Genomic DNA, 25,790 nt, shown 5'->3' with positions numbered 1-25,790 from the left:
CTCCACGAACAATCCCCTCATGTGAAACACTGTTGGAACACACAAATCTGCCTCGGCATGCTTATTCTATACATGCAGTTCAGTTCCAGCCGTACACTCTTGTTTTCTGTTGTTCAGAGCCTAGAATACATTATCCAGGTCATTCTTGTTTAAACTGCATAATATGCACTCTGAGTGATGTTTTTTGTTGTTTTTGTTTCCTCTGCATTGCAGGACAGGGGACATGTCTTGGTTGATAGACAAAGGGTCGCAGTGAGCGAATCTCCACGTCTCAGGCTCTCCGTGCGTCTGAGGTCTGTTGGACACTAGAATATGGACACGTTTGGTGCTGGTGAGATGCCGTGCAGCCATACTGTGGACATACAGCAGCAGACCCCTGTCTGGGACTGTTGGAGTCACTCCCCTTGGATTCGAGACTGAGATGGTTCGACAGAGAACGTCTACGGTGATGGATTACATACTGTATTCTTACCAATAACCTGAGCCATACACGGTTTTAACACGCTCCAATGCCGTAATGGCAGAACTGTGTGCTCATGGCTATGTTCTGTGATTTCACAGTTAAAGCAATCCTGGATGCAGTCTCTGTGCTTCTGCATGATGCATCTACCTGTACACTTTGTTTATAAAGGGCCGGAGAGGGTTATTGCATTTTTTTGTATATGCAACTTTGTATATAGTTATAATCCTCAATACACTGTAACAAAACCGGGCTGTACAATTTTAAACTGGAGTTTTCTAAGGTTGAGGTCAAACTAATTTAGTTGAGTATGCTCATGTGGGCTAAAACAGACCAGGTACAGTATCTGGTAGTTGAAATAATAGGATTTCTTAAAGATTGTTCAGCCCCAATTTATAGAAGCAAAGACATTGTTACCTATCGAAGCCACACAAATACGACGCTTAGGTTTGTCAGCGTTGCAATTAGACCTTCAACTGCAATGTTTGCCTCAACCATGCAAATATCATACGATAAACTGCACATAATCCTTTAGTTGCAGCAATTGAATGTCCCTTTCCCCACCTGACGCGTACATGCACGCGCACGCACACGTGAAATCCTCACAATATGATTACAAATCATTATTTTATGGAATACAATGCATCCCTTCTTATTGGTGGTGACCTTTGTTGCCTTGCTCATACAGATGCAGGATCTTAATTTGATACATTTTTAGTTAGGGCAAATCAAGTCTGAAACGTTTAAGTGGAAATGTCAAACTTTTAGAAGCCTTTTTTAAAAATGGAATACACTAACTACAAGTTTGCATTTCCTGCATCGGGATGATCAAATTAAGATGCTACATCTGTGGATTGCACAAACGAGAAATTGAAATGTACTTTAATCTATGTTAATGCTTGCGCAATAGAAAAGGTATGTCTGTGCTTTCTAACAAAACTTAAATGACTGTTGTTCTTTTAGATATGGTCATGTAATATTTGCTGAAGGCTATGAATGCTCTTTGTTACTAACTCAGGGAACTGAAGTTTGAGGCCTGGTCACATTGGGGTTGGTCCTGTTGCAAAAAAAAATAATAACTTGTTGCTTTTATTTTCTTACCATATATTGGTTATCTGTATTTGAAGAGGTCTTGTTTATCATTTCCTTAGATACAGTGCCTTGCGAAAGTATTCGGCCCCCTTGAACTTTGCGACCTTTTGCCACATTTCAGGCTTCAAACATAAAGATATAAAACTGTATTTTTTTGTGAAGAATCAACAACAAGTGGGACACAATCATGAAGTGGAACGACATTTATTGGATATTTCAAACTTTTTTAACAAATCAAAAACTGAAAAATTGGGCGTGCAAAATTATTCAGCCCCCTTAAGTTAATACTTTGTAGCGCCACCTTTTGCTGCGATTACAGCTGTAAGTCGCTTGGGGTATGTCTCTATCAGTTTTGCACATCGAGAGACTGACATTTTTTCCCATTCCTCCTTGCAAAACAGCTCGAGCTCAGTGAGGTTGGATGGAGAGCATTTGTGAACAGCAGTTTTCAGTTCTTTCCACAGATTCTCGATTGGATTCAGGTCTGGACTTTGACTTGGCCATTCTAACACCTGGATATGTTTATTTTTGAACCATTCCATTGTAGATTTTGCTTTATGTTTTGGATCATTGTCTTGTTGGAAGATAAATCTCCGTCCCAGTCTCAGGTCTTTTGCAGACTCCATCAGGTTTTCTTCCAGAATGGTCTTGTATTTGGCTCCATCCATCTTCCCATCAATTTTAACCATCTTCCCTGTCCCTGCTGAAGAAAAGCAGGCCCAAACCATGATGCTGCCACCACCATTGACAGTGGGGATGGTGTGTTCAGCTGTGTTGCTTTTACGCCAAACATAACGTTTTGCATTGTTGCCAAAAAGTTCAATTTTGGTTTCATCTGACCAGAGCACCTTCTTCCACATGTTTGGTGTGTCTCCCAGGTGGCTTGTGGCAAACTTTAAACGACACTTTTTATGGATATCTTTAAGAAATGGCTTTCTTCTTGCCACTCTTCCATAAAGGCCAGATTTGTGCAATATACGACTGATTGTTGTCCTATGGACAGAGTCTCCCACCTCATCTGTAGATCTCTGCAGTTCATCCAGAGTGATCATGGGCCTCTTGTCTGCATCTCTGATCAGTCTTCTCCTTGTATGAGCTGAAAGTTTAGAGGGACGGCCAGGTCTTGGTAGATTTGCAGTGGTCTGATACCCCTTCCATTTCAATATTATCGCTTGCACAGTGCTCCTTGGGTTGTTTAAAGCTTGGGAAATCTTTTTGTATCCAAATCCGGCTTTAAACTTCTTCACAACAGTATCTCGGACCTGCCTGGTGTGTTCCTTGTTCTTCATGATGCTCTCTGCGCTTTTAACGGACCTCTGAGACTATCACAGTGCAGGTGCATTTATACGGAGACTTGATTACACACAGGTGGATTGTATTTATCATCATTAGTCATTTAGGTCAACATTGGATCATTCAGAGATCCTCACTGAACTTCTGGAGAGAGTTTGCTGCACTGAAAGTAAAGGGGCTGAATAATTTTGCACGCCCAATTTTTCAGTTTTTGATTTGTTAAAAAAGTTTGAAATATCCAATAAATGTCGTTCCACTTGTTGTTGATTCTTCACAAAAAAATACAGTTTTATATATTTATGTTTGAAGCCTGAAATGAGGCAAAAGGTCGCAAAGTTCAAGGGGGCCGAATACTTTCGCAAGGCACTGTATGTAGAGGAGGAAGTATTTCCATCTCCGTTTTGGCATGTTGAAGATTCCAAAATGCTTCAGCCCTGAGGTGAAAAACAAGACCACATTTTGAAAGACATTCTTCATACAGAGAAGCTTAAATGGTAGTTTTTGTTTTTTTTAATAATGGAAACTTTGAAATAAAAGTCTTCAATAATGTTTCCTGTTCTGCTATCAGTATGTATTGGCATTAAAGCTATATTTTATTAAAGTCAATGGCACAAAGCCCCTTTACAATAATTACAAAAGAGGATCTTTTTACACAGCAAATTGACCAGAGACGCCTAGTGCTGATTTTTCAGTGTAACACTTCCAGTGTTGATTCATTCACTCTGTGTGGTGTTACACCAAAACCACAACCATCATTATATTTCCCAGCATGCTCTATTGCAGAAGTGTATATATATATTTTTTAATGTACATTTGATTCATTAATTTTATGCTACTTAAATGTTTTTCTAAACTAATCCAATCGGTTACTTGGACGATTGCAACCGTTACTGAAATGGTTGTTCCTGTTAAGTCTTGTGGGTTACCTTAGTCTAATCAACCCAGTCATTCATTCTAAATGCAGGTTGTGGGTAATACAAATTCTAAATGTTGCCTATCCCAACTCGGGCTGGATTCCAATAGGAATTACACATCACTTTGCAAGCCAGCATAATGTGACCTGCAGGGCTGATGTGGCCTGTAAACTTGTGATGTTATGGTTGATACCAGAGCTCCGAGGCATGCGTCAAAATTGCTAACGCCTTGATCACACCGACAGTGTCGTTGCACAAAAAGGTAAGCAGCAGCATCTGGATATATGTGTAACAAAAGTTAAACATTTACTTTCTGCTACCATTTCTGTCTATGCATACAATTTGACTCATACTTCGATAAATCAAACGTACGCGCCACACAGAACGCACAGCAGCAAGCCAAATGCAATGTCCCATTGGAAATGAATGTACTTCTGGTGTACCAAAATGCAAGGCCACTGTCGGTGTGATCGAGGCATTACTTTGAAGAAGCACGTCCGACGCTTCATTTGATCACGTGCTTCTTCAAACCATGTTTTGCACTGATTGGTTCAGGTGCTTAGAGTCCAAGCTGCTACTGGACACCGTACTTACAAATATAGTTAGGATTTTGTACAAAAAGGTAGCGTAGGGAACCATGGAAATTCAGGGATGTGACGGTATGAGGTCAGATCCAGTTGAAGGCAAAAAGTTGTTTTATGCGAAACACATTCAGCACTGTTGTTCATTTTTTAATTTAGTCTTAAACTGGGTAGTTCAAGCCCTGAATGCTGACTGGCTAACAGCCGTGGTATATCAGACCGTATACCACATGACAAAACATTTTTACTGCTCTAATTACATTGCTAACCAGTTTATAATAGCAATAAGGCACCTTGAGTTTGTGGTATATGAACAATACGCCACGGCTAAGGGCTGTGCCTAAGAACATCCCTTAGTCGTGGTATATTGGCCATATACCACACCCCCTCGTGCCTTATCGCTTAATTAAGCATCCCAAATAATGCCATCAATATACATTTTTGAAAAATAGGTAACTTGAAGGCGAACCTGGTTATAGGCTACTAAAGACAATTTACCAGTTTTGATTAAAACAGTGGATCATTTATTTATTTTTAAAATCACACTGCCATATTTCTGACCAGATGTCACTAATGTGCATTGTGGACAGAGCCTCAGTTTCCCGTCACTCTTTAGGGTAAAACTACACCTTGCGAAATACTTGTATTGTTCTAAATTTGCTTAGGATCTCACTTGAAGGCTACAAGACTGAAAATGGATACAGTTATGGGTAGTAACTACACTTCAACCAAAAGGCAAGGCACACTGGGAAATATGCAAATAAGGCTTTACACAAAGCAGTGTGTGAACCTATACAGACACTGGACCAGTTTTAAATGTAACTTTCTAGTTCTCAAACTGATCCCTGGTTTGTGATCGTGGTGGAAAATACACAGAACAATACACAGGATTAATCAGAAAACATTTAATTACCTTATATTACATTGTTGTTACAGAGTATAGCTTAATGTATAAGATACCTCCTACTTTGAGGAAATGCAACACGTAAACTAGTTATACAAGCAAAAAGCAAAAAACAGGATACATTTACATAATTTAAGTATATTATATTGAAAAATAAATAACATCAAACACCAGTACACAAGAACCCTAATACATGTAGAAACAGCACCATTTCACAAGAACTTCAGTTGTGATTATTCCCTAAAGCTACATCGAAGACATACCCAAACTTGGTGTTTACAGTTTGAAACATTATTGCAAACAGCACACAGTGGAGGTATTCTGCATTGTACAAGTATAAATGACCCCAAAACAGGCACCTTATGAGGCCAATAAATATATATATATTCTATATACTGTATTCATTGAAGGCATTAAATGGTAAGTTATTTTACGTTTCACTGATCCAAAGACTAGCAGTAAGACAAACGGCATACTAATCCATATAATTGAGTATTATAACCATGTACTACCAAACAACGAGACATTCAGAAGGTGAAATACACATCAGTGCTTAGTCAGGGCTTCACTTCACAAGCAGGATTAGAAACTGGGTGGGCCCGAGCCCTGAATGCTGATTGGCTGACAGCCGTGGTATATCAGTCTGTATACCACGGGTATGACAAAACATTTATTCGTGCTGCTCTAATTACATTCGTAACCAGTTTATAATAGCAATAAGGCACCTGGGGGGGTTTGTGATATAGGGCCAATATACCACAGCTAAGGGCTGTGTCCAGGCACTCCAAGTTGCGTCGTGCTTAAGAACAGCCTCTAGCCCTGGTATATTGGCAATATGTTACACCTCAGGCCTTATTGCTTAAAAATACTTTTCACACCTTTCACTACTACTATACTGTGCTGTGTGAACCATTCTACATTCTGTATTGGGAATCTTTCTCATCAAAGGAAATAGGAGGCAGGAGAAAGCACTGAACTGACTGTTCTATTTAATTTGCTAACCATGTGGAAGCAGTCTGGTAAAAAAAAGTCTGGCCTTTTAAAATAGAGTTGGTGTGTCTCCATATATTGCCATAAAATAGCATTCCCTGCCACACACACAGTGTTCTCACGTCATGATCATCTCTATCTTTGCATTCCCATAGAAAAAATAAATAATAATTATTGTCCAGAATAGACACTTCTATTGATACTGTAGTTTGTAATACAACATATTCATTACAAAATGTCAAAGGATCCCCCAAGCACGTTCAAACATTAGAATCTAAGATGTTTCAAAAAAAGACATCAAGAAACACCTGCCAGCAAATTGTTTGCTTTTTAGCTTAAGAGAGTCATTTAAGAAAGGTAGCCTATAAACAAGTAAACAGTCCCATACATGCTTTCAGATGTAAATACATACACATCCTGAAAAAGTCACGAGAAATTTCAGATTGAGATACTTCTTAAATCACAGTTTTCCAAATAGAAAAGGCACTTTATAATTCTCTCACAGTTATATACTGTATCTCACAAATTGAGTTATACACTGAACAAAAATATGAAAGCAAAATGCAACAATTTCAAAGATTTGACTCAGTTATAGTTGGTATAAGGATATCAGTCAATAGAAATAAATAAATTAGGCCATAATCTACAGATTTCACAGGACTGGGCAGGGGCGCAGCCATGGGTGGGCCTGGGAGGGCATAGGCCCACACACTGTGGAGCCAGGCCCAGCCAATCAGAAAGAGTTTTATTACAGAAAGAAATACTTCTCCCTCCGCCCAGTGGCATATAAATGTACCAGAAAGCTTCCCAAATTGTGCAATCCTAGGCATGTGAGCCCTTGATCAGTGTGATTAGGAAAAGACTTACGAAGACGTCCTACATAACAATCAAGGAGAAAGTCCGGCATGTAGATTTCCGATGGATCCGCCCGCCCCTTATCAGAAGTCATATTCAGCAGCACACTGCGCGAGATACTCCTCGTATAGTTTTCCCTGTTGAAATAAGTTGAGAATGGAATACAGATGATATGTACCCAGTAGCGCATTTCATGCCTCAGAAATATATCTAAATCGACACACTTGATATACACAACTTCTTCGACCGAATTGCAGAATGAGAATTATTGCAATGAAATCGCACCTTCTTGGCTTTGACGACATCCTGGACGTAATCGCTGTACTCTGTGAGGCTTCTCTTCTCCTTCTTCGTAAGAGTCCTATTCCCTTGGCTGAGGACACAATCACATGACAACGGCTGTCAATCAAAGTGGGAAATGTTTTCCATGAGGGAGGGGGGGAGGGAGGGGGGGGGGGACTGGAGTAAGCAATGGATTAGTGTGTGTTTTTTGTGCGTGAGAAAATGAGAGAAACAGTGATTCTGCTTACCGGGCAAAATATTTGGCAAGACAAAAGAAAAAGTAGCAGAGTACACCAAATATGATCACAAACAATATCTGGAAATCCTCTGGTATCCAGGTCCACAGAAAGACAACTACACCCTGTTGAGACGAGCATAACAGCAGTATTTAGAACAGTATTTTGAGGCAAACGGGATATCAATTCTTATTCTGAGTCTTGGTTGGTCATGCTCATGACAAGTTTTTAAATGCATTAGAGCTGCGTCGTAATGCATCTACAGGAGTGCCTAGGGAAGAGGGGCTAGGGGGCGATTTGAAATTCAGCGTCTGAATGTTCGAGTCAGGGGTTAGGAGTCAGAGGTTACCTACCATGGAGAGCCCAAGGGCTTTGGCCAGCCCATCTCCCAGCAGCTCCTGCAGCTCCTCTGGAGTCAGGGTGTTGACGACGAAGCTGAGGATGAAAAGGCACGGCAGTAGGATGCCCAGTGCCCCACACAGGAAGGAGTGCAGACGGACACTGCTGTTGAAACTCACGTCCGCCCTGCAGCAACACAAACAGAGGCCCAGGGGTTAATGGAGCTTTGAGAGGAATAGCCTGGTCCCCTATTTTTGGGGTTCAGTGCCTTGCTCAAGGGCACAAGGGTAGAATGACACCAGCAGCTCTCCAGTGGCCAGTTCAAGCCCTACTTTTCTGTCACCCGGCCCAGGACTTGAACGAGCAACCTTTCGGTTACTGGTCCACCTCTCAAACCACTAGGATACCTACTGTTTCCTTCTCTTACCTGTCCTGGGACAATTTGCTGTCGATTGTGGAGGAGATGAGGTCACAGTCCTTCTCCAGCTGGTCCAGTGTCTTCTGGACGGCCTGGTTGATGGTCTTCTCTATCGTCTGACACACTCCGTCGATCTGGTTCACACACCGGCTCGGCTGGACAACAGGACAGAGGTATAAGCAGCCAACCTCTTGGTCACACAACATCCTCCTCCATAAAGTACACAATGCATTTTGCTCACTTCTGATGTTGATATACTGTATGTGTTTTGGAGTTTTGAGAAGGAAAGACTGGAAAGTTTGGCCTCCCTCTCTCAGCAGTAATCCATTGGTGCAGGACGAATGCAAAAATCCACCGACCATCCATCACACAGCCTGACGACCATTGATTACCGGATGAGGGAGCGATTACTCAGGTCTGAAGCTGCTAAAGGTGGCTGATCAGGCCTAGTGGTTTATAACCCCTAGTCCCACTGAGACTGAATGTAACTCTCCCAGCTGTCATAACACAAGTGATTCATCCTGTTCTCAGCGATCCACAGCCATCAGATCTCCTGATCAGGAGGATTTACCTTCCACAGCAAGAGTGCCTTAAATCCAGACCTAACCAAACGACATTCAACAGCTGAAGATCGATTACAGGGAGTAGGCTACACTTGACGGAAATGCTCTGAAACAACTCCATAGCCTCCCTCCAGAGGACAGTGTCATGGGTTTAATATTTTAATAAAACTTTTGTATTTATTCTCATCCCATCCACATGGTTTCAAAATATAATTATTTTGCACTTAAAAGCCTCATATACAGTGCCTTGCGAAAGTATTCGGCCCCCTTGAACTTTGCGACCTTTTGCCACATTTCAGGCTTCAAACATAAAGATATAAAACTGTATTTTTTTGTGAAGAATCAACAACAAGTGGGACACAATCATGAAGTGGAACAACATTTATTGGATATTTCAAACTTTTTTAACAAATCAAAAAACTGAAAAATTGGGCGTGCAAAATTATTCAGCCCCCTTTGTAGCGCCACCTTTTGCTGCGATTACAGCTGTAAGTCGCTTGGGGTATGTCTATCAGTTTTGCACATCGAGAGACTGAAATTTTTTCCCATTCCTCCTAGCAAAACAGCTCGAGCTCAGTGAGGTTGGATGGAGAGCATTTGTGAACAGCAGTTTTCAGTTCTTTCCACAGGTTCTCGATTGGATTCAGGTCTGGACTTTGACTTGGCCATTCTAACACCTGGATATGTTTATTTTTGAACCATTCCATTGGTATATATTCTTCAGCAGGAACAGGGAAGATGGTTAAAATTGATGGGAAGATGGATGGAGCCAAATACAGGACCATTCTGGAAGAAGACCTGAGACTGGGACGGAGATTTGTCTTCCAACAAGACAATGATCCAAAACATAAAGCAAAATCTACAATGGAATGGTTCAAAAATAAACATATCCAGGTGTTAGAATGGCCAAGTCAAAGTCCAGACCTGAATCCAATCGAGAACCTGTGGAAAGAACTGAAAACTGCTGTTCACAAATGCTCTCCATCCAACCTCACTGAGCTCGAGCTGTTTTGCTAGGAGGAATGGGAAAAAATTTCAGTCTCTCGATGTGCAAAACTGATAGACATACCCCAAGCGACTTACAGCTGTAATCGCAGCAAAAGGTGGCGCTACAAAGGGGGCTGAATAATTTTGCACGCCCAATTTTTCAGTTTTTGATTTGTTAAAAAAGTTTGAAATATCCAATAAATGTTGTTCCACTTCATGATTGTGTCCCACTTGTTGTTGATTCTTCACAAAAAAATACAGTTTTATATCTTTATGTTTGAAGCCTGAAATGTGGCAAAAGGTCGCAAAGTTCAAGGGGGCCGAATACTTTCGCAAGGCACTGTATATCCTACTTGCCCTATTAATTATCAGTTCAGTAGAAATTTATTTTTTTTAAAACCTGGTAAAGTAGTAGCTGAAAAGGAAATCTTCAGCTTTACCACTACTTGATTGACTTTGTCAAATTAACTGTGAGGCAAGCTAAACAGGGCTAGAGGGCGGTAGGGCCTAAATATCCTGTGAAAAAACACCAAGACATTTCTCATTGTACATACACATTGAAATATCAGGAAATGCTTTGAGAATACTTTTCAACCTACATTTGTGACTTTGTGCAGAGTTTTATATTGAACGAGGTCTCTGGGACAGACTTGTCTAGCCTTAGTCCGTGGTGTCTTACCTTCTGGGGGTTAGGGATGTATATGGTGGGCATCTCAAAGCCACACTTGTTCAGCCCCGGTCGGCGACACAGTTCCTGAACTATCTGCATCATGACACGCTGTTCATGGGAAAACAACAAATGAAAACTCAAATTAAATCACATTTATTTATATAGCCCTTCTTTCACCAGCTGATATCTCATAGTGCTGTATAGAAACCCAGCCTAAAACCTCAAACAGCAAGCAATGCAGGTGTAGAAGCACGGTGGTTAGGAAAAACTCCCTAGAAAGGCCGAAACCTAGAGAGGAACCAGGCTATGAGGGGCGGCCTGTCCTCTTCTGGCTGTGGCGGGTGGAGATTATAACAGAACATGGCCAAGATGTTCAAATGTTCATAAATGACCAGCATGGTGAAATAATAATAATCACAGCAGTTGTCGAGGGTGCAGCAAGTCAGCACCTCAGGAGTAAATGTCAGTTGGCTTTTCATAGCCGATCATTAAGAGTATCTCTACCGCTCCTGCTGTCTCTAGAGAGTTGAAAACAGCAGGTCTGGGACAGGTAGCACGTCCGGTGAACAGGTCAGGATTCCATAGCCGCAGGCAGAACAGTTGAAACTGGAGCAGCAGCACGGCCAAAACCAAGGTATTCTAGAGAGATTTCATGAATGCAATATTCTAAGTTTGGGAAGTAACATGTGCTATAACACATATTATAAGCTGGTTGGTTCGAGCCCTGAATGCTGCTTGGCTGACAGCCGTGGAATACAGTGCATTCGGAAAGTATTCAGACCCCTTGACTTTTTACACATTTTGGTATGTTGCAGCCTTATTCTAAAATGGATTAAATCGTTTTTTCCCCCCTCATCAATCTACACACAATACCCCATGATGACAAGGCAAAAACTGAAATATCAGACTTCCTTTACTCAGCACTTTGTTGAAGCACCTTTGGCAGCGATTACAGTCTCGAGTCTTCTTGGGTATGACGCTACAAGCTTGGCACACCTGTATTTGGGGAGTTTCTCCCATTCTTCTCAGCAAATCTTGTCAAGCTCTGTCAGGTTGGATGGGGAGTGTTGCTGCACAGCTATTTTCAGGTCTCTCCAGAAAATGTTCGATCTGGTTCAAGTTCGAGCACAGCCTGGGCCACTCAAAAACATTCAGAGACTTGTCCTGAAGCCACTCCTGCTTTGTCTTGGCTGTGTGCTTAGGGTCGTTGTCCTGTTGGAAGGTGAACCTTCACCCCAGTCTGAGGTCCTGAGTGCTCTGGAGCAGGTTTTCATTAAGGATCTCTCTTTCCCTCGATCCTGACTAGTCTCCCAGTCCCTGCCGCTGAAAAACATCTCCACAGCATGAAGCTGCGACCACCATGCTTCACCATAGGGATGGTGCCAGGTTTCCTCCAGACGTGACACTTGGCATTCAAAGAGTTCAATATTGGTTTCATCAGACCAGAAAATCTTGTTTCTCAGAGTCCTTCAGGTGCCTTTTAGCAAACTCCAAACGGGCTGTCATGTGTCTTTTATTGAGGAGTGGCTTCCGTCTTGCCACTCTACCATGAAGGCCCGATTGGTGGAGTGTTGCAGAGATAGTTGTCCTTCTGGAAGGTTCTCCAAAGAGGAACTCTGGAGCTTTGTCAGAGTGACCATCATGCTCTTGGTCACCTCCCCGACTAAGGCCCTTCTTCCCCAATTGCTCAGTTTGGCCGGGCAGCCAGCTCTAGAAAGAGTTTTGGTAGTTCAAAATGTTCTCCATTTAAGAATGATGGAGGCCACTGTATTCTTGGGGACCTTCAATGCTGCAGAAATGTTTTGGTACCCTTCCCCAGATCTGTGCCTCAACACAATCTTGTCTCGGACTCTACGTTCCTTGGACATCATGGCTTGGTTTTTGCTCTGACATGCACTGTCAACTGTGGGACCTTATATAGTCAGGTTTGTGCCTTTCCAAATCCTGTCCAATCACTTTAATTTACCACAGGTGGACTCCAATCAAGTTGTAGAAACATCTCAAGAATGATCAATGGAAACAGGATGCACCTGAGCTCATAGCAAACGGTCTGAATACTTATGTATCTTTTTTATTTTTAATAAATGTGCAAACATTTCTAAAATCCTCATTGTGGGGTATTGTGTGTCGATTGATTAGGATTTTTTTAAAATTTAATCCATTTTAGAATAAGGCGGTAACGTAACAAAATGTGGAAAAGGGGGAGGGGTCTGAATACTTTTTGAATGCACTGTATCAGATTGTATGACAAAACATTTATTTTTACTGCTTTAAATTATGTTGGTAACCAGTTTATAGTAGCAATAAGGCACCTCAGGGATTTGTGAATATGGCCAATATATCATGGCTAAGGACTGTGGCATAGGCAGAGTGCCTGGACACAGCCCTTAGCCGTTGTATATTGGCCATATACCACACCTCCTCGAGCCTTATTGCTTAATTATGATGTGATAAAAATAGTAGATGTAATTAAAATTGGCAAGTTAAATGAAATTGTTATACCACACAGCAACTGCCATAATGTGCTTCAAAAATCTAATCCATTCTGAACCAACAAGCATAAACCAACACACATTGTTCTCCACAGACATCGATCCAGTCACTGCATGGACAGCAGAGGGTTCTAGATGGAGGTTAAATGGAAAGTACATCGTCAAAGAGTAACTGACCTGTCTGTCCGTCTCCCTCCCGGCTTCATCTGCCTTGCTGAGGTAGAAGCGCAGCTTGTCCGCAACCTTATCGCTCAGCTTCTCCACAATGTTGAGCGTGCGCTTGCACAGCGCCTGGCCCATAGGGTCGAAGAACACAAAGACCAGGTCCGCCTGCTCCCCTGGAAAGAGGCACCCCCACGTAGAATGCGTTTATAAAAAGATACAATCAAGTCCCCCCAAATAATATTTGTCACATGCGCCGAATACAACTGGTGTGTAGACTTTACTGTGAAATGCTTGCTTACGAGCCCTTCCCAACATTGCAGAGTTTAGAAATAACGACACAAGAGGAATAAAATACACAAACATTTAGCTATATACAGGGAGTAGCAGTACCAGATGAATATGCAGGGGTAGGAGATATTTGAGGTCGATATGTACATGAAGGCAGGGTAAAGTGACTAGGCATCAGAGTGATTACAAAAGATCCTCTTTGTGCTATCCCATCCTCCCCCATGCACCAACATACCAGAATGATTACACAAGGTGATGCAGTCCTGCCTATGTGACGGGATCAGGGTGTGTGCGTGGGTGAGAATGTGTGCGTTAACTGCATATCAAGCCACACCAGCGAAGGGAATGAGTCATACCAAACGAGGTGATCGCGCGGTTGACATCAAAGGGATAGACCATGTCCCCATCCACCAGGCCCGGTGTGTCCACGAACGTCACCAGACTAAACTTCTTCTGCTTGGAGGTGGAGATCTCAGCCGACAGATAGTCCGTAACACCTACAACACACGCCGACACAGTCAGCCGGACCCAATTTGCTCTCGGTCCCTCCCCCTTGACCCGAACCCTTTAATTTGATCAGATCTGTAAGGTCTGGATAGGTGTAAGCAGTGTAATGGTGGCACTTCCACCATATTGCTTCTACCTTCCATATCTGCAAACATTGAACGGGCCAAGAGGAAGAGGTAAAGAGTGAATTGGGACTGTCTGTGTGCATACAGTGCCTTCAGAAAGTATTCATACCGTATTCATGCACTTTGACATATTCCACATTTTGTTGTGTTACAGCCTGAATTCAAAAATTGATTAAATATATTTTTCCCCTCAGCCATCTACACACAATATCCCATAATGACAAACTGAAAACATGTTTTTTTTTTATGTTCGCAAATTAAATACATAAATATCTCATTTACATAAGTATTCACTGTGTCAATACTTTGTGGAAGCATCTTTGGCAGCGATTACAGCTGTGAGTCTTTCTGGGTAAGTCTCTAAGAGCTTTCCACACCTGGATTGCGCAACATTTGTCCATTATTCTTTTAAAAATTCTTCAAGCTCTGTCAAAATGGTTGTTGATCATTGCTGGACAACCATTTTCAGGTCTTGCCATAGATCTTCCAAGTAGATTTGAGTCAAAAATGTAACTCGGCCACTCAGGAACATTCACTGTCTTCTTGGAAAGCAACTCCAGTGTAGATTTGGCCTTATGTTTCAGGTTATTTTCCTGCTGAGAGGTGAATTCATCTCCTAGTGTCTGGTGGAAAGCAGACTGAACCTGGTTTTCCCTCTAAGATTTTGCCTGTGTTTAGCTCCTTTCCGTTTCTTTTTAATCCTGAAAAACTCTCCAGTCCTTAATGATTCCAAGCATACCCATAATATGATGCAGCCACCACTTTGCTTGAAAATATGGAGAGTGGTACTCAGTAATGGGTTGTATTGGATTTGCCCCAAACATAACACTTCGTATTCTAGACTAAAAGTGAATTGCTTTGCAGTATTACTTTAGTGCCTTGTTGCAAACAGGATGCATGTTCTAGAATCTTTTTAAAAATTCTGCACAGGCTTCCATTTTTTCATTCTATCCTCAGTTTTCTATTACAGCCATTAAACTCTGTAGCTGTTTTAATGTCACCGTTGGTATGGTGAAAAGCCCTGAGCAGTTTCCTTCCTCTCCGGCAACTGAGTTAGGAAGGACACCTGTATCTTTGTAGTGACTGGGTGTATTGAAACACAAATTTTAATTATTAACTTCACCATGCTCAAATGGATATTCAATGTCTGCTTTTCATTTTTTACCCATCTACCAATGGGTGCCCTTCTTTGCCAGGCATTGGGAAACCTCTCTGGTCTTTGCGGTTGAATCTGTGTTTGAAATTCACTGCTCGACTAAGGGACCTTAAAGATAATTTGGGTACAGAGATGAGGTAGTCATTCAAAAATCATGTTAAACACTATTATTGCATGCAGAGTGAGTCCATGCAACTTATTATGTGACTTGTTAAGCACATTTTTACTCCTAACTTATTTAGGCTTGCCAATAACAAAGGGGTTGAATACTTATTGACTCAAGACATTTCAGCTTTTCATTTGTAATTAAGTTGTTTAAAAAAATGTAAAACATGATTCCACTTTGACATGATGTGGTATTGTGTGTAGACCAGTGATATTATTTGTGTAGACCAGTGACCAAAAAATCTAAATATAATTCATTTTCAATTCAGGCTGTAACATAATAAAATGTGGAAAAGGTCAAAGGGTATGAATACTTTCTGAAGGCGCTGTAAAGGAGGCTGGACTAAAGTATGGCCCTTCTGGAGAACTTGTGGGTGATAAATAAGAAGTGGAGTCCCGTTGAAGGCTGTCAGCACCAAAATCTGTTTTATTTGTTGCCCATAAACTTCAGTGCGGTCAATACTTGGAAAGCTGAGGACGATGCCCGCAGCGCTAGTCTGCAAGAATGCAAGGACTGTCTATTCTACATTTCTCTACGATTTTGCATACGCCTGCAGAGACAATTAGGATGAAGCATTTGTAAACAATTTCAAAACCATTTTGATTGGATCCAGAGCAAGTAGTACAGTGCAGTAGGCTACTTCACTAAAAACCCTCTACTCAGACAAAAACAAAACACGGCCTCAGATCAACCCTCAATTTGACTCGTAAGGTCTGAATTATGCCTTTACCATCCCCTTCTGTAGAGAGGTCTGTAGTCATAGTTACCCACAACAGCTCTTCAACTGGCAGCTTTACAGAGGGGAGTGAGACATAAAGCTAGCCAGTGAAGAACGACTGTGAAGCAACGCACAGTGGGGGTTACATGACACACACACAAACACACCATGCACTGCAGCTATGACTGACCCTCCCCCTCCCCCAACCCCTTCCCTCTCAGAATCAGAACAGGATGACTGTTGAGAGACACATACCCACCTTCCTCCCCCACTTGGGATGACACTGGGGCTTTATCATTGCGAGAGGCAGGTGTTACCAGCCAGTACAAATCACAGCCTTGTGCTGCTCTTGCTGTTGGTGCACATTAGCATTCCCAACATTCTCCTATATCAACGCGGCTGCTCGCTCCCCTAATGCGTCAATCTCCCTAGCAGCTCGAGACGAGATGAGACGTCTCCATAGATTTCCACCCACACGGCCCCGTCTCCAATCACAACACAACCAAGACTCAAGGACAAGGTCCCTTTCACGGCACAACAGAGGGGCATGTCAAACACAGTTAATGAGGTCCAGCACCCATTACTGCGCTCCAGTTGGGTCCGGTTCTAAGACATTAAGGGTGCAGCGCAGACTCCTGTGCCCGTCCCTATAGGGGTTGAAGACAACTTGTGCTTTTACCATTGTCATTATGCAAGAAGAACATCTAAAAATAGCCAAATCAAATAGATTAGATACAGACATGCTGCCCCAGTATGGGATAGATTCCTTCATTGCAAGAGCCCCCCTCCCCCCAATAAGCTTCTTGAAAGGAGAAAAGGTGAAGAGAACGATATTCTATTCTGGCCCTGCTAGCGCTGGGCTTGCCACCTCAGACAGAGGGATAGATACCCGGCATATCCAGTGCACCAGGATAAGGTCAAAGGCTGCAAGACAACGTGACCCTGCGGGGCAGCACAGGGCAGGGGGGTGTTTATATCAAGTGTCTCGAAGTAGAAGTGACGATTTAGGATCAGTTTTGCCTTTTAGGTCACAATTAATACGATTGTAGGGACAGGGGGCGCTGATCTAGTTTTGATACATATGGCTCCAGAGCCGCCTGTGTTAAACCCAATCCAGAAAAACTCAAGTACTGTAGTATAGTATACCCAACCAGAGTTGGACCAAACTGACGGCTGTCAAAACGGATAACTTGACATGCCATTTTGATGCTGTACATCAAATTTGAGATCTGAACATGTAACCTCTTGACAAGACTTTGATTAAAGACTGTTGTTCCAAGACTGTGGAAATGACACTAAACATATTACTTGATTAAACACCTGTTCCTCAAGAGCACACACTCTTGTTCTGACAAGAGTATCAAGCAAATAGAGAAATTAGACTTGAAAGACAGTGTAAACCAGCAAACAAATGGCAATAATCACACAGAGGACAGATTTTGATGAGTCATCCTCCACTGCTTAATAACATCTCAACATGTCGTTGGCGTACGGCGTTGGTGTCGGTGGTGATGTGGACATAAATAGCTAGCTGTATCCAGAACAGATCCATGATGATTCTCCAGCGCCTCAGCAGGCGGCCTGTGGCTCCTCAGTCAGTGGCAGTGGCTGCTGCTGGTGCCTTGGCTAATCCATCTCTCACGGCTGTGACATTTCTCAGCTGCTCCTCCTCCTGTCCTTCTGACTCCACCGCACTGCCGTAGACGGGGCGTGTGACTCACAGCTCCATACAATGCAGTGTGCACTCTGCACCCGGTGAACCCCCTCTCTCTCTCTGTGTACACGTCTCGCTGTCAATGTGGAGACACACTGAATCCGCACTGCACAGGCCCTCCCCTGGCCTTAGACACCTTGGACACACCCACCAAGACCGTATCTACATTCATGTTGCCAGCTACCTTGTAGCCATCAAATTGGAGCTCCAACCTACTGCAGCTACTCAACAGGCACTTTGCCTAAGATGACAGCACGACTTTGTCTGATGGTCCTATGTAATCCCAGTCTCATCTCCACCTCCCCGAGATATTAATGACAGTGAGAAGCAACCACACAGAGTCTGCAGCACAGATGAAGTGTTAAACCACACTGATGTCCCAAATGGCACCCTATATAGTGCACTACTTCTGACCAGGGCCCCATAGCGAACGGGGCTCTCGTCAAAAGTAGCGTGCACTATTATAGACATCGGAGACGCAACCAGACTATGATGACTCAGAATTGAGCGTTAGTCATCAAGACACACCACCTATAAGCTCTAGCTCCTATCAGACAGACACACCTTGTGGAGGGAACCAAGCAGCAGTATGTTTGAACCAAGACTTCAGTAAGAAATCAATGCATTCCAAGTAGATTTGATGCAATGTTCTGATACCGTGGACAAAGTCACTTGGATCAGATTTACAACTTTAAAAAAAAAAGGTCCAATGCAGCCATTTTTATCTCAATATCAAATCATTTCTGGGTAACAATTACTGTGATTGTTTTCAATTAAAAGTGTAAAAAATTATTACAAAATTACTTCTTAGCAAAAATGCAATTTCTCAAGCAACAATTGTGCTAGGACTATCTGGGAGTGCTCTGAGAGAGGGGCCTAATTGGAGGAGCCAAATGGGAGTGACGTGTCACCTGAAAACTATCTGTTGTTTGTTATTGGTCTATTAAAAAATTATTTTCAAACAGCTCTTATATTAAAAGTTCATTATCATAATTTTCACAATTTCATAGAATCATTCCATCCTCAGTGTGAAAATATATATAAAACACAGGAAAATCATGTTTTTGACTGCACTGCCCTTTTAAGCCTTTACACCAGCGTAAAGTTTGCATTATTTCAATTAAAACAGTTTACCGTGAAATGTATTTTCTTCTGTATTTACCAACATGTGTGTGTTTTAGTCCTCCCTGAACAGAATAGATGAAAACTTAAGTAGCAAAATCTGCTCCAGACTAAACACTTTTAGGTGGTTCTGAGGTGCACCAAAATGTGCCTACCATAAGGATAATGGACAGAAGAACACAAACGTGCCATTAAGTTACAGGTGTGCAGTCTTTCCTGCCGCTGTGAAAACGACAATGGGTTCAAAATAGGAAGACAGCATTAAAAAAACAACAACTGTGAAATAGGCAGAATATAAAGCTGTGGAAGTTAGACGGCAATCAATTTTACGCCGTAAATACTCATACAAGAGAAAAACATAAAATTGTGCCACAAACGGACTCGTAAACCAGGCACACTGGAAAGGATTTCCGACGACAGGGGAAACCCTACCTTTAAACTCCAGGAGTGGTCGGAAATGGGGGTAGAGATGGAGCGTGGCATTTCCCTGTGGAAGATTTTTAAAAAGATAGTGAGAGAGGTGGTAGGAACAGACAGAAAATGTCTAGCTACGTATAGACTTGTTGGGAGCCCAGCTGGTCAGAAAGATGTCTTCCTCCTAGAGTAGCCAGGCGAGGCGTTATTCTTGGTCTCAATGCCAGGGGCTTTGCTGCAGCTCGCGCATGGCTTTAAGCCCTTCCTGTATATAAAGCAGATAATCCTTACAGTCCTTCACTATAATTACATTATTCATCTTCATCTCCTTCACCAAGGTAGGGGAGGGAGAGAGAGAGAAAGAAAGAGAGAAGCTTGTTGCCTAGCCTGATGATACTGCAAATATGCCAATCGCTCTCTCTGCTCTCTCTCTCTCTCTCTGCATGCAGCCCAGGTCCTCTGGGGATGGAGCAGCATGCAGAGTGAGCCATCACCACTGTACGTACCATTACGTTTACACAGGCATACATGCATTGCTTAAGCAAGCAAGAAAAGTGGCCTCTCATTTTAAAACTACACAGAGTTAAAATGAAAAAATTAAAAATCTGCGTGTTACATGGTACCTGCACGCTTGGTTTTTTAAACTCACACGAGCGCAATTTCACTGCAGTGACATTATTCAAGTCATAAAAAGAAAGTTTGTTCAATTTTTTTTTCAGACCTCAAAAGTAGAGTAATATATCAAGATGCAACCACGTCCCAATGTAATATACCGAATATATCATATGTAATTCAGCAGAAGCTTTTATCCAAAGCGACTTACTTTCATACGTGAATACAGTGCTCTCCATAATTATTGGGATAGTGAAGCATCATCCATATCGGGGGGAACGGTTTAGCAATTACAGCACTTTTAATAGATAGTCAACCCCATTTTAGGGGACCAAAGGTATTGGGACAAATTCACTTATGTGTATTAAAGTAGTCAAACGTTTAGTATTTGGTCCCATATTCCTAGCACACAATGAATACATCAAGCTTGTTAACCTATAAGCTTGTTGGATGAATTTGCTGTTTGTTTTGGTTGTGTTTTAGATTATTTTGTGCCCAATAGAAATGAATTGATAAAAATACACCTTATGGAACAGCGGGGACTGTGAAGAGACACACACAAAGTACAGAAACATTGCATACGCACACAAGCGCTAGCACACGCACGTACATTGTAGTATGGTGGTATTATACATTTTGTATTGTAGATATGTAGTGGTGTAATAATGTTATATGATGTGCTGTTTTATATTTTGTTTTATATGTAATGTAAGTGCCTTAATGTGTTTGGACCCCAGGAAGAGTAGCTGCTGCCTTGGCAACAGCTAATGGGGATCCCTAATTAATACAAATACAAAAGTCAATAAATACAAATGGTAAATAATGTAGTGTAATTTTCAAGTCACCTTTATTGTAAATAAGAATATAATAGAATATAATATGTTAGTCCTGAATTAATTGTGACTAATGATAATGAGAAAGTTAAGACACACAAATATCATACCCCCAAAAATGCTAACCTGTGGAGTGGTTAGCATTTCTTAACTTTGACATGTCATCATTCACGATTAATTCAGGACTATCCGTAATCATGGTAGCATCCACATTGATGTAGAAGTGTTAAGAAATATATTCTATTCTTATTTACATTAAAAAAAGGGAATCCAAAACACAATACATTATTTACTATTAATTTCTATTGGGCACAAAATAGTCTGAAACACAACCAAAACAAACAGCCAATGCATCCAACAAGTGTGTAGAGTTACAAGCTTGGTGTAATCATTACATGCTAGGAATTTGAGACCAAATACTAAACTTTTGACTACTTTAATATATACGGTATAGGTTCATTTGTACTAATACTTTTGGTCCCCTAAAACTGGGGGACTATGTACAAAAAGTGCTGTAATGTAATTTATAAAACGGTTCACCCGGTATGGATGAAAACACTCTCAAATTAAAGCTGACAGTCTTTAACCTCATAGTCATTATATCATTTAAACTTGAAAGTGCTGCAGTACAGAGTCAAAACAACAACAAGTGTGTCACAGTCTCAATACTTACGGAGGGCACTGTACATCAATGTGTAGATCCAGCTATATGCCTAAATCTCAAATGAGTGTACAACGCTGTAAAGATTTCCTAAATATGTACCAGCGGTGACCAACAACAGGCTCCAGTGAACATAGTTATGGCTGCAATGAATGAGATTCATGGCGCCAGCGACAGTAAACCATTGGTAAGCAATTATTAGCATACCACAAGGCTTACTGTTATGGTATTCAATCGCCACTGGCTGAATACGAAGCAAGTTGTTTACAACATGGTTAAAAGAGCTTTGAGAGACATTCACAGCAGCGGTGGCGTGGTGCTACGAACTTACCGTCAGCGATTCTCTTTTCCGACCACTTGTTATAAACGTAAATCCCTGCGTTTCTATGGCAACGCCTGTTTTCTGTATATGTTCTTCCACATACCTGAAATGGCAGCAAGTGAAATTGAGTCAACAATTGTGTGAAATGCACAGCACATTGACAAATTCCATCACTAGGGATTTTAAAAAAAATATATAAATATTTAAATCACAGAATCAAACTTGACAGTTATTATTAATTTCAAATGTATGTGTGACTATGACATTCATGATATCCTTTAGGATACAGTGTGATAATGAAAACGTTACACAAAGCAAATGCAAAACAAAAACAGAATCTTTACATGTCATATTCATTAAACAGACTCATACATCTACATTCTTAGGTATTTCACATCCTCACTAAATTGCTAGATTCCTTTCTTTCCATTAGGAAAGGTCTCGGGTAAATAAATCACCGGATTGTTAGACCACAACGTCTAGGCTAATGCTGTATCTTGCAGCACCTCCAATCCATGTCCCTGTGTGGACATTCGTCAGCCACATTTTAACAAACATATTTGCCTCTTCCTTTCTCCTGCCCTCTTTCCTTCCTTCCTACACTCGACTCTTGATTTGTGGCCTAGCCTGTGCCGATCCTTAGCAGTGATACTAGGGAGCTATATTACCAATTAATAAATGAGCTTTTTCCAGCAGAGTGGTTCCCCATTATCATCACAATGATCTTCTTCCGTGGAGGAAGGAGCCGGAGACCCAGTCGGCTTGATATCTTCACCAGCCCTGAACACACACAAACATACACAGGTCAGACGGCTTTCCTTTCTTTCGGACACTACCGTTTCAGTATGGGTCAGGCAAGCCGTGCTATCAAATCTAATCAAATTTGTGGTGTAGACTAACAGTGAAATGCTTACTTATTATGGGTCCTTTTCCAACAATGTTTTTCTAAGACCCCTTTTCCATCTTTATCCAGATATCACAACATTTACTTATGCCACATTAAGATTTTTTTTTTTTTTAAATGGTTGAAAAATGTATCTATATCTATCTAGCTCAGGAAATAGGGCATGAACATAGAGTAGGCCCTAGGCCCTGAGAGCATGATCTGGCCAACAAACTGCAGTGGTGTAAAGTATTTAAGTAAAGATACTTCGATGTACTACTTACATTGTTTTTTAGGGTATCTGTACTTTACTATTTATATTTTTGCCAAATTTTACTTCACTATAGTCCTAAAGAAAATAATGTACTTTTAACTCCATATATTTTCCCTGACAACCAAAAGTACTCCTTAAATTTTGACAGGAAAATGGTCCAATTAACACACTTAATGGTCATCCCTACTGCCTTTAATCTGGCGGATTCAATAAACACAAACGCTTAATTTGTAAATGATGTCTGCGTGTTGGATTGTGCCCGTGGCTATTTGCCAATAAATAAATAAAAAAGAAAATGATGCCGTCTGGTTTGCTTAATATAAGGAATTTGAAATGGTTTATACTTTTACTTTTGATACATAAGTACATTTTAACAATTCCATTTTACGTTTGACACTTAAGTATTTTTTAAACCAAATACTTAGACTTTTTGCTGAAGTAGTGTTTTACTGGGTGAGTTTCACTTTTACTTGAGACATTTTCTATTAAGGTATCTTTACTTTTATTCAAGTATGACAATTGAGTACGTTTTCCACCACTTGACAAACTGTAGGCTATATTTATTATTTAAAATATGACATAAGACCAATATTGTACTTTTTTTTAATGCCAAATACACATCCAAACACTTGGTTAAAGACCTGGTTAAAACAACAATACCAAGAAGTTTGCCACTGTTAAAGACCCTGTTTGTTTGGGGTGTTTGACATATTAGTGGATAGTGACAGACAACGCTTGATGATCAGAGTAGAACATTCGAGCACGTGTAAACACAGGCATTAACTTTTAAATGAATTGCTACTTTGTTGAACAGCAGGCTTGACGAATATGCACGGCTGTTCTATTGATCATGTAGGCTATGTGTGTAGAAATAGCTTGCTATTTACCGTTTTCGCTGTCGATATATAAATTGTGGCATTCTCTCAAGATTCGTTCACTGGGTGTGGTGATCGCGGATTCCAGAGGGTTTGCCACAGAACGGGGCTTTCTACCGCCCGACATGACAGTTGTAGAACTACCTTCCACCATCTTTAAAATGACAGGGGGAACGTTTACGGTGATGCACAGTGTCTATGATTTGCTCACAGATAGAACCATTTGCGTTTTAGATGAGGTTACGGCTAGATTGAATACAGTTGTCAAATTGACGTCTAAAGAAGATTTGTTTTGTGCGGAGTTTAGCATTTTAGCTAACTCAACAGTTTTCCGAATCATAATTGAATTATCCTAACCGGCTGCGTAAATTCTAACCGACTACGTAAAAAATATATTCTGTGCGAGTCTGACATAAACCGTATCCCATCTAGTCACGTCCATTAGAAGGCTTGACAGCGTCGCCTTGAGACTAAAATACAGAAGTACAGCTCAAAAGAACAAGGAGGCCTATGTCGGTAGCACTGTTTACAGTAGTATTAATGTAGTAGACTATACATCACATAATATAAGTAAATAGAAGGGTCTCTTTTGTCTTACAAATTGCGTAAGAATTTAGGCATTTTGACATTCCAAGTCCAATATGTTTGTGTAAACTTGTAAGGTTAGGCTACTATACAGTGGGGCAAAAAAGTATTTAGTCAGCCACCAATTGTGCCAGTTCTCCCACTTAAAAAGATGAGAGAGGCCTGTAATTTTCATCATAGGTATGACAGACAAAATGAGAAAAAATCCAGAAAATCACATTGTAGGATTTTTAATGAATTTATTTGCAAATTATGGTGGAAAATAAGTATTTGGTCAATAACAAAGTTTATCTCAATACTTTGTTATATACCCTTTGTTGGCAATGACAGAGGTCAAACGTCTTCACAAGGTTTTCACACACTGTTGCTGGTATTTTGGCCCATTCCTCCATGCAGATCTCCTCTAGAGCAGTGATGTTTTGGGGCTGTTGCTGGGCAATACAGACTTTCAACTCCCTCCAAAGATTTTCTATGGGGTTGAGATCTGGAGACTGGCTAGGCCACTCCAGGACCTTGAAATGCTTCTTACGAAGCCACTCCTTCGTTGCCCGGGCGGTGTCTTTGGGATCATTGTCATGCTGAAAGACCCAGCCACGTTTCATCTCCAATGCCCTTGCTGATGGAAGGAGGTTTCCACTCAAAATCTCACGATACATGGCCCCATTCATTCTTTCCTTTACACGGATCAGTCGTCCTGGTCCCTTTGCAGAAAAACAGCCCCAAAGCATGATGTTTCCACCCCCATGCTTAGGTAGGTATGGTGTTCTTTGGATGCAACTCAGCATTCTTTGTCCTCCAAACATGACAAGTTGAGTTTTTACCAAAAAGTTATATTTTGGTTTCATCTGACCATATGACATTCTCCCAATCTTCTTCTGGATCATCCAAATGCTCTCTAGCCAACTTCAGACGGGCCTGGACATGTACTGGCTTAAGCAGGGGGACACGTCTGGCACTGCAGGATTTGAGTCCCTGGCGGCGTAGTGTGTTACTGATGGTAGGCTTTGTTACTTTGGTCCCAGCTCTCTGCAGGTCATTCACTAGGTCCCCCCGTGTGGTTCTGGGATTTTTGCTCACCGTTCTTGTGATAATTTTGACCCCACGGGGTGAGATCTTGCGTGGAGCCCCAGATCGAGGGAGATTATCAGTGGTCTTGTATGTCTTCCATTTCCTAATAATTGCTCCCACAGTTGATTTCTTCAAACCAAGCTGCTTACCTATTGCAGATTCAGTCTTCCCAGCCTGGTGCAGGTCTACAATTTTGTTTCTGGTGTCCTTTGACAGCTCTTTGGTC

General features: G+C 41.4%; 2 protein-coding genes across 11 annotated transcripts in view; one reads left to right on the top strand and one right to left on the bottom strand.

The window, feature by feature from the left end:
• aifm3 (AIF family member 3) overlaps nucleotides 1–3,394 on the top strand; it is a 47,208-nt gene extending 43,814 nt beyond the window's left edge. For all 8 annotated transcript variants that reach the window (XR_016484504.1, XR_016484503.1, XM_090190242.1 and 5 more), the window contains one exon: nucleotides 214–3,394. Coding sequence is in view for 6 of the 8 variants with exons in the window: in XM_090190242.1 (XP_090046368.1) it covers nucleotides 214–256 (43 nt within the window). In the remaining 2 variants the exon portion in view is untranslated. The remainder of the gene's footprint in view (nucleotides 1–213) is intronic.
• A 1,444-nt stretch (nucleotides 3,395–4,838) lies between these two features.
• si:dkey-98f17.5 (uncharacterized) lies at nucleotides 4,839–24,312 on the bottom strand. Of its 3 annotated transcripts, XM_090190245.1 has the most exons (13): nucleotides 23,924–24,291; nucleotides 22,548–22,659; nucleotides 21,889–21,982; nucleotides 19,470–19,524; nucleotides 13,886–14,026; nucleotides 13,254–13,414; nucleotides 11,089–11,223; nucleotides 10,594–10,692; nucleotides 8,374–8,519; nucleotides 7,961–8,132; nucleotides 7,620–7,732; nucleotides 7,375–7,462; nucleotides 4,839–7,226 (listed from the first exon to the last, which is right to left on the bottom strand). In XM_090190245.1, the coding sequence occupies exons 1-13, from the start codon at nucleotides 24,063–24,065 to the stop codon at nucleotides 7,173–7,175; spliced, it is 1,512 nt and encodes a 503-aa protein (XP_090046371.1). In that variant the 5' UTR covers nucleotides 24,066–24,291; the 3' UTR covers nucleotides 4,839–7,172. The 3 variants fall into 3 exon arrangements, with proteins under 3 accessions (XP_090046371.1, XP_021476650.1, XP_090046372.1); XM_021620975.3 differs by lacking the exon at nucleotides 11,089–11,223 and having other exon boundaries at nucleotides 23,924–24,312; XM_090190246.1 differs by lacking the exon at nucleotides 11,089–11,223 and having other exon boundaries at nucleotides 19,470–19,716; nucleotides 23,924–24,074.
• Between the last annotated feature and the right edge of the window lie 1,478 nt (nucleotides 24,313–25,790).

This window comes from Oncorhynchus mykiss, chromosome 11 (genome assembly GCF_057628025.1).
Source record: "Oncorhynchus mykiss isolate SJ-2025 chromosome 11, ASM5762802v1, whole genome shotgun sequence".
Lineage (NCBI taxonomy): Eukaryota > Metazoa > Chordata > Actinopteri > Salmoniformes > Salmonidae > Oncorhynchus > Oncorhynchus mykiss.
The sequence above is the reverse complement of the archived record's forward strand: the minus strand, read 5'-3'. Positions and strand labels throughout refer to the sequence as shown.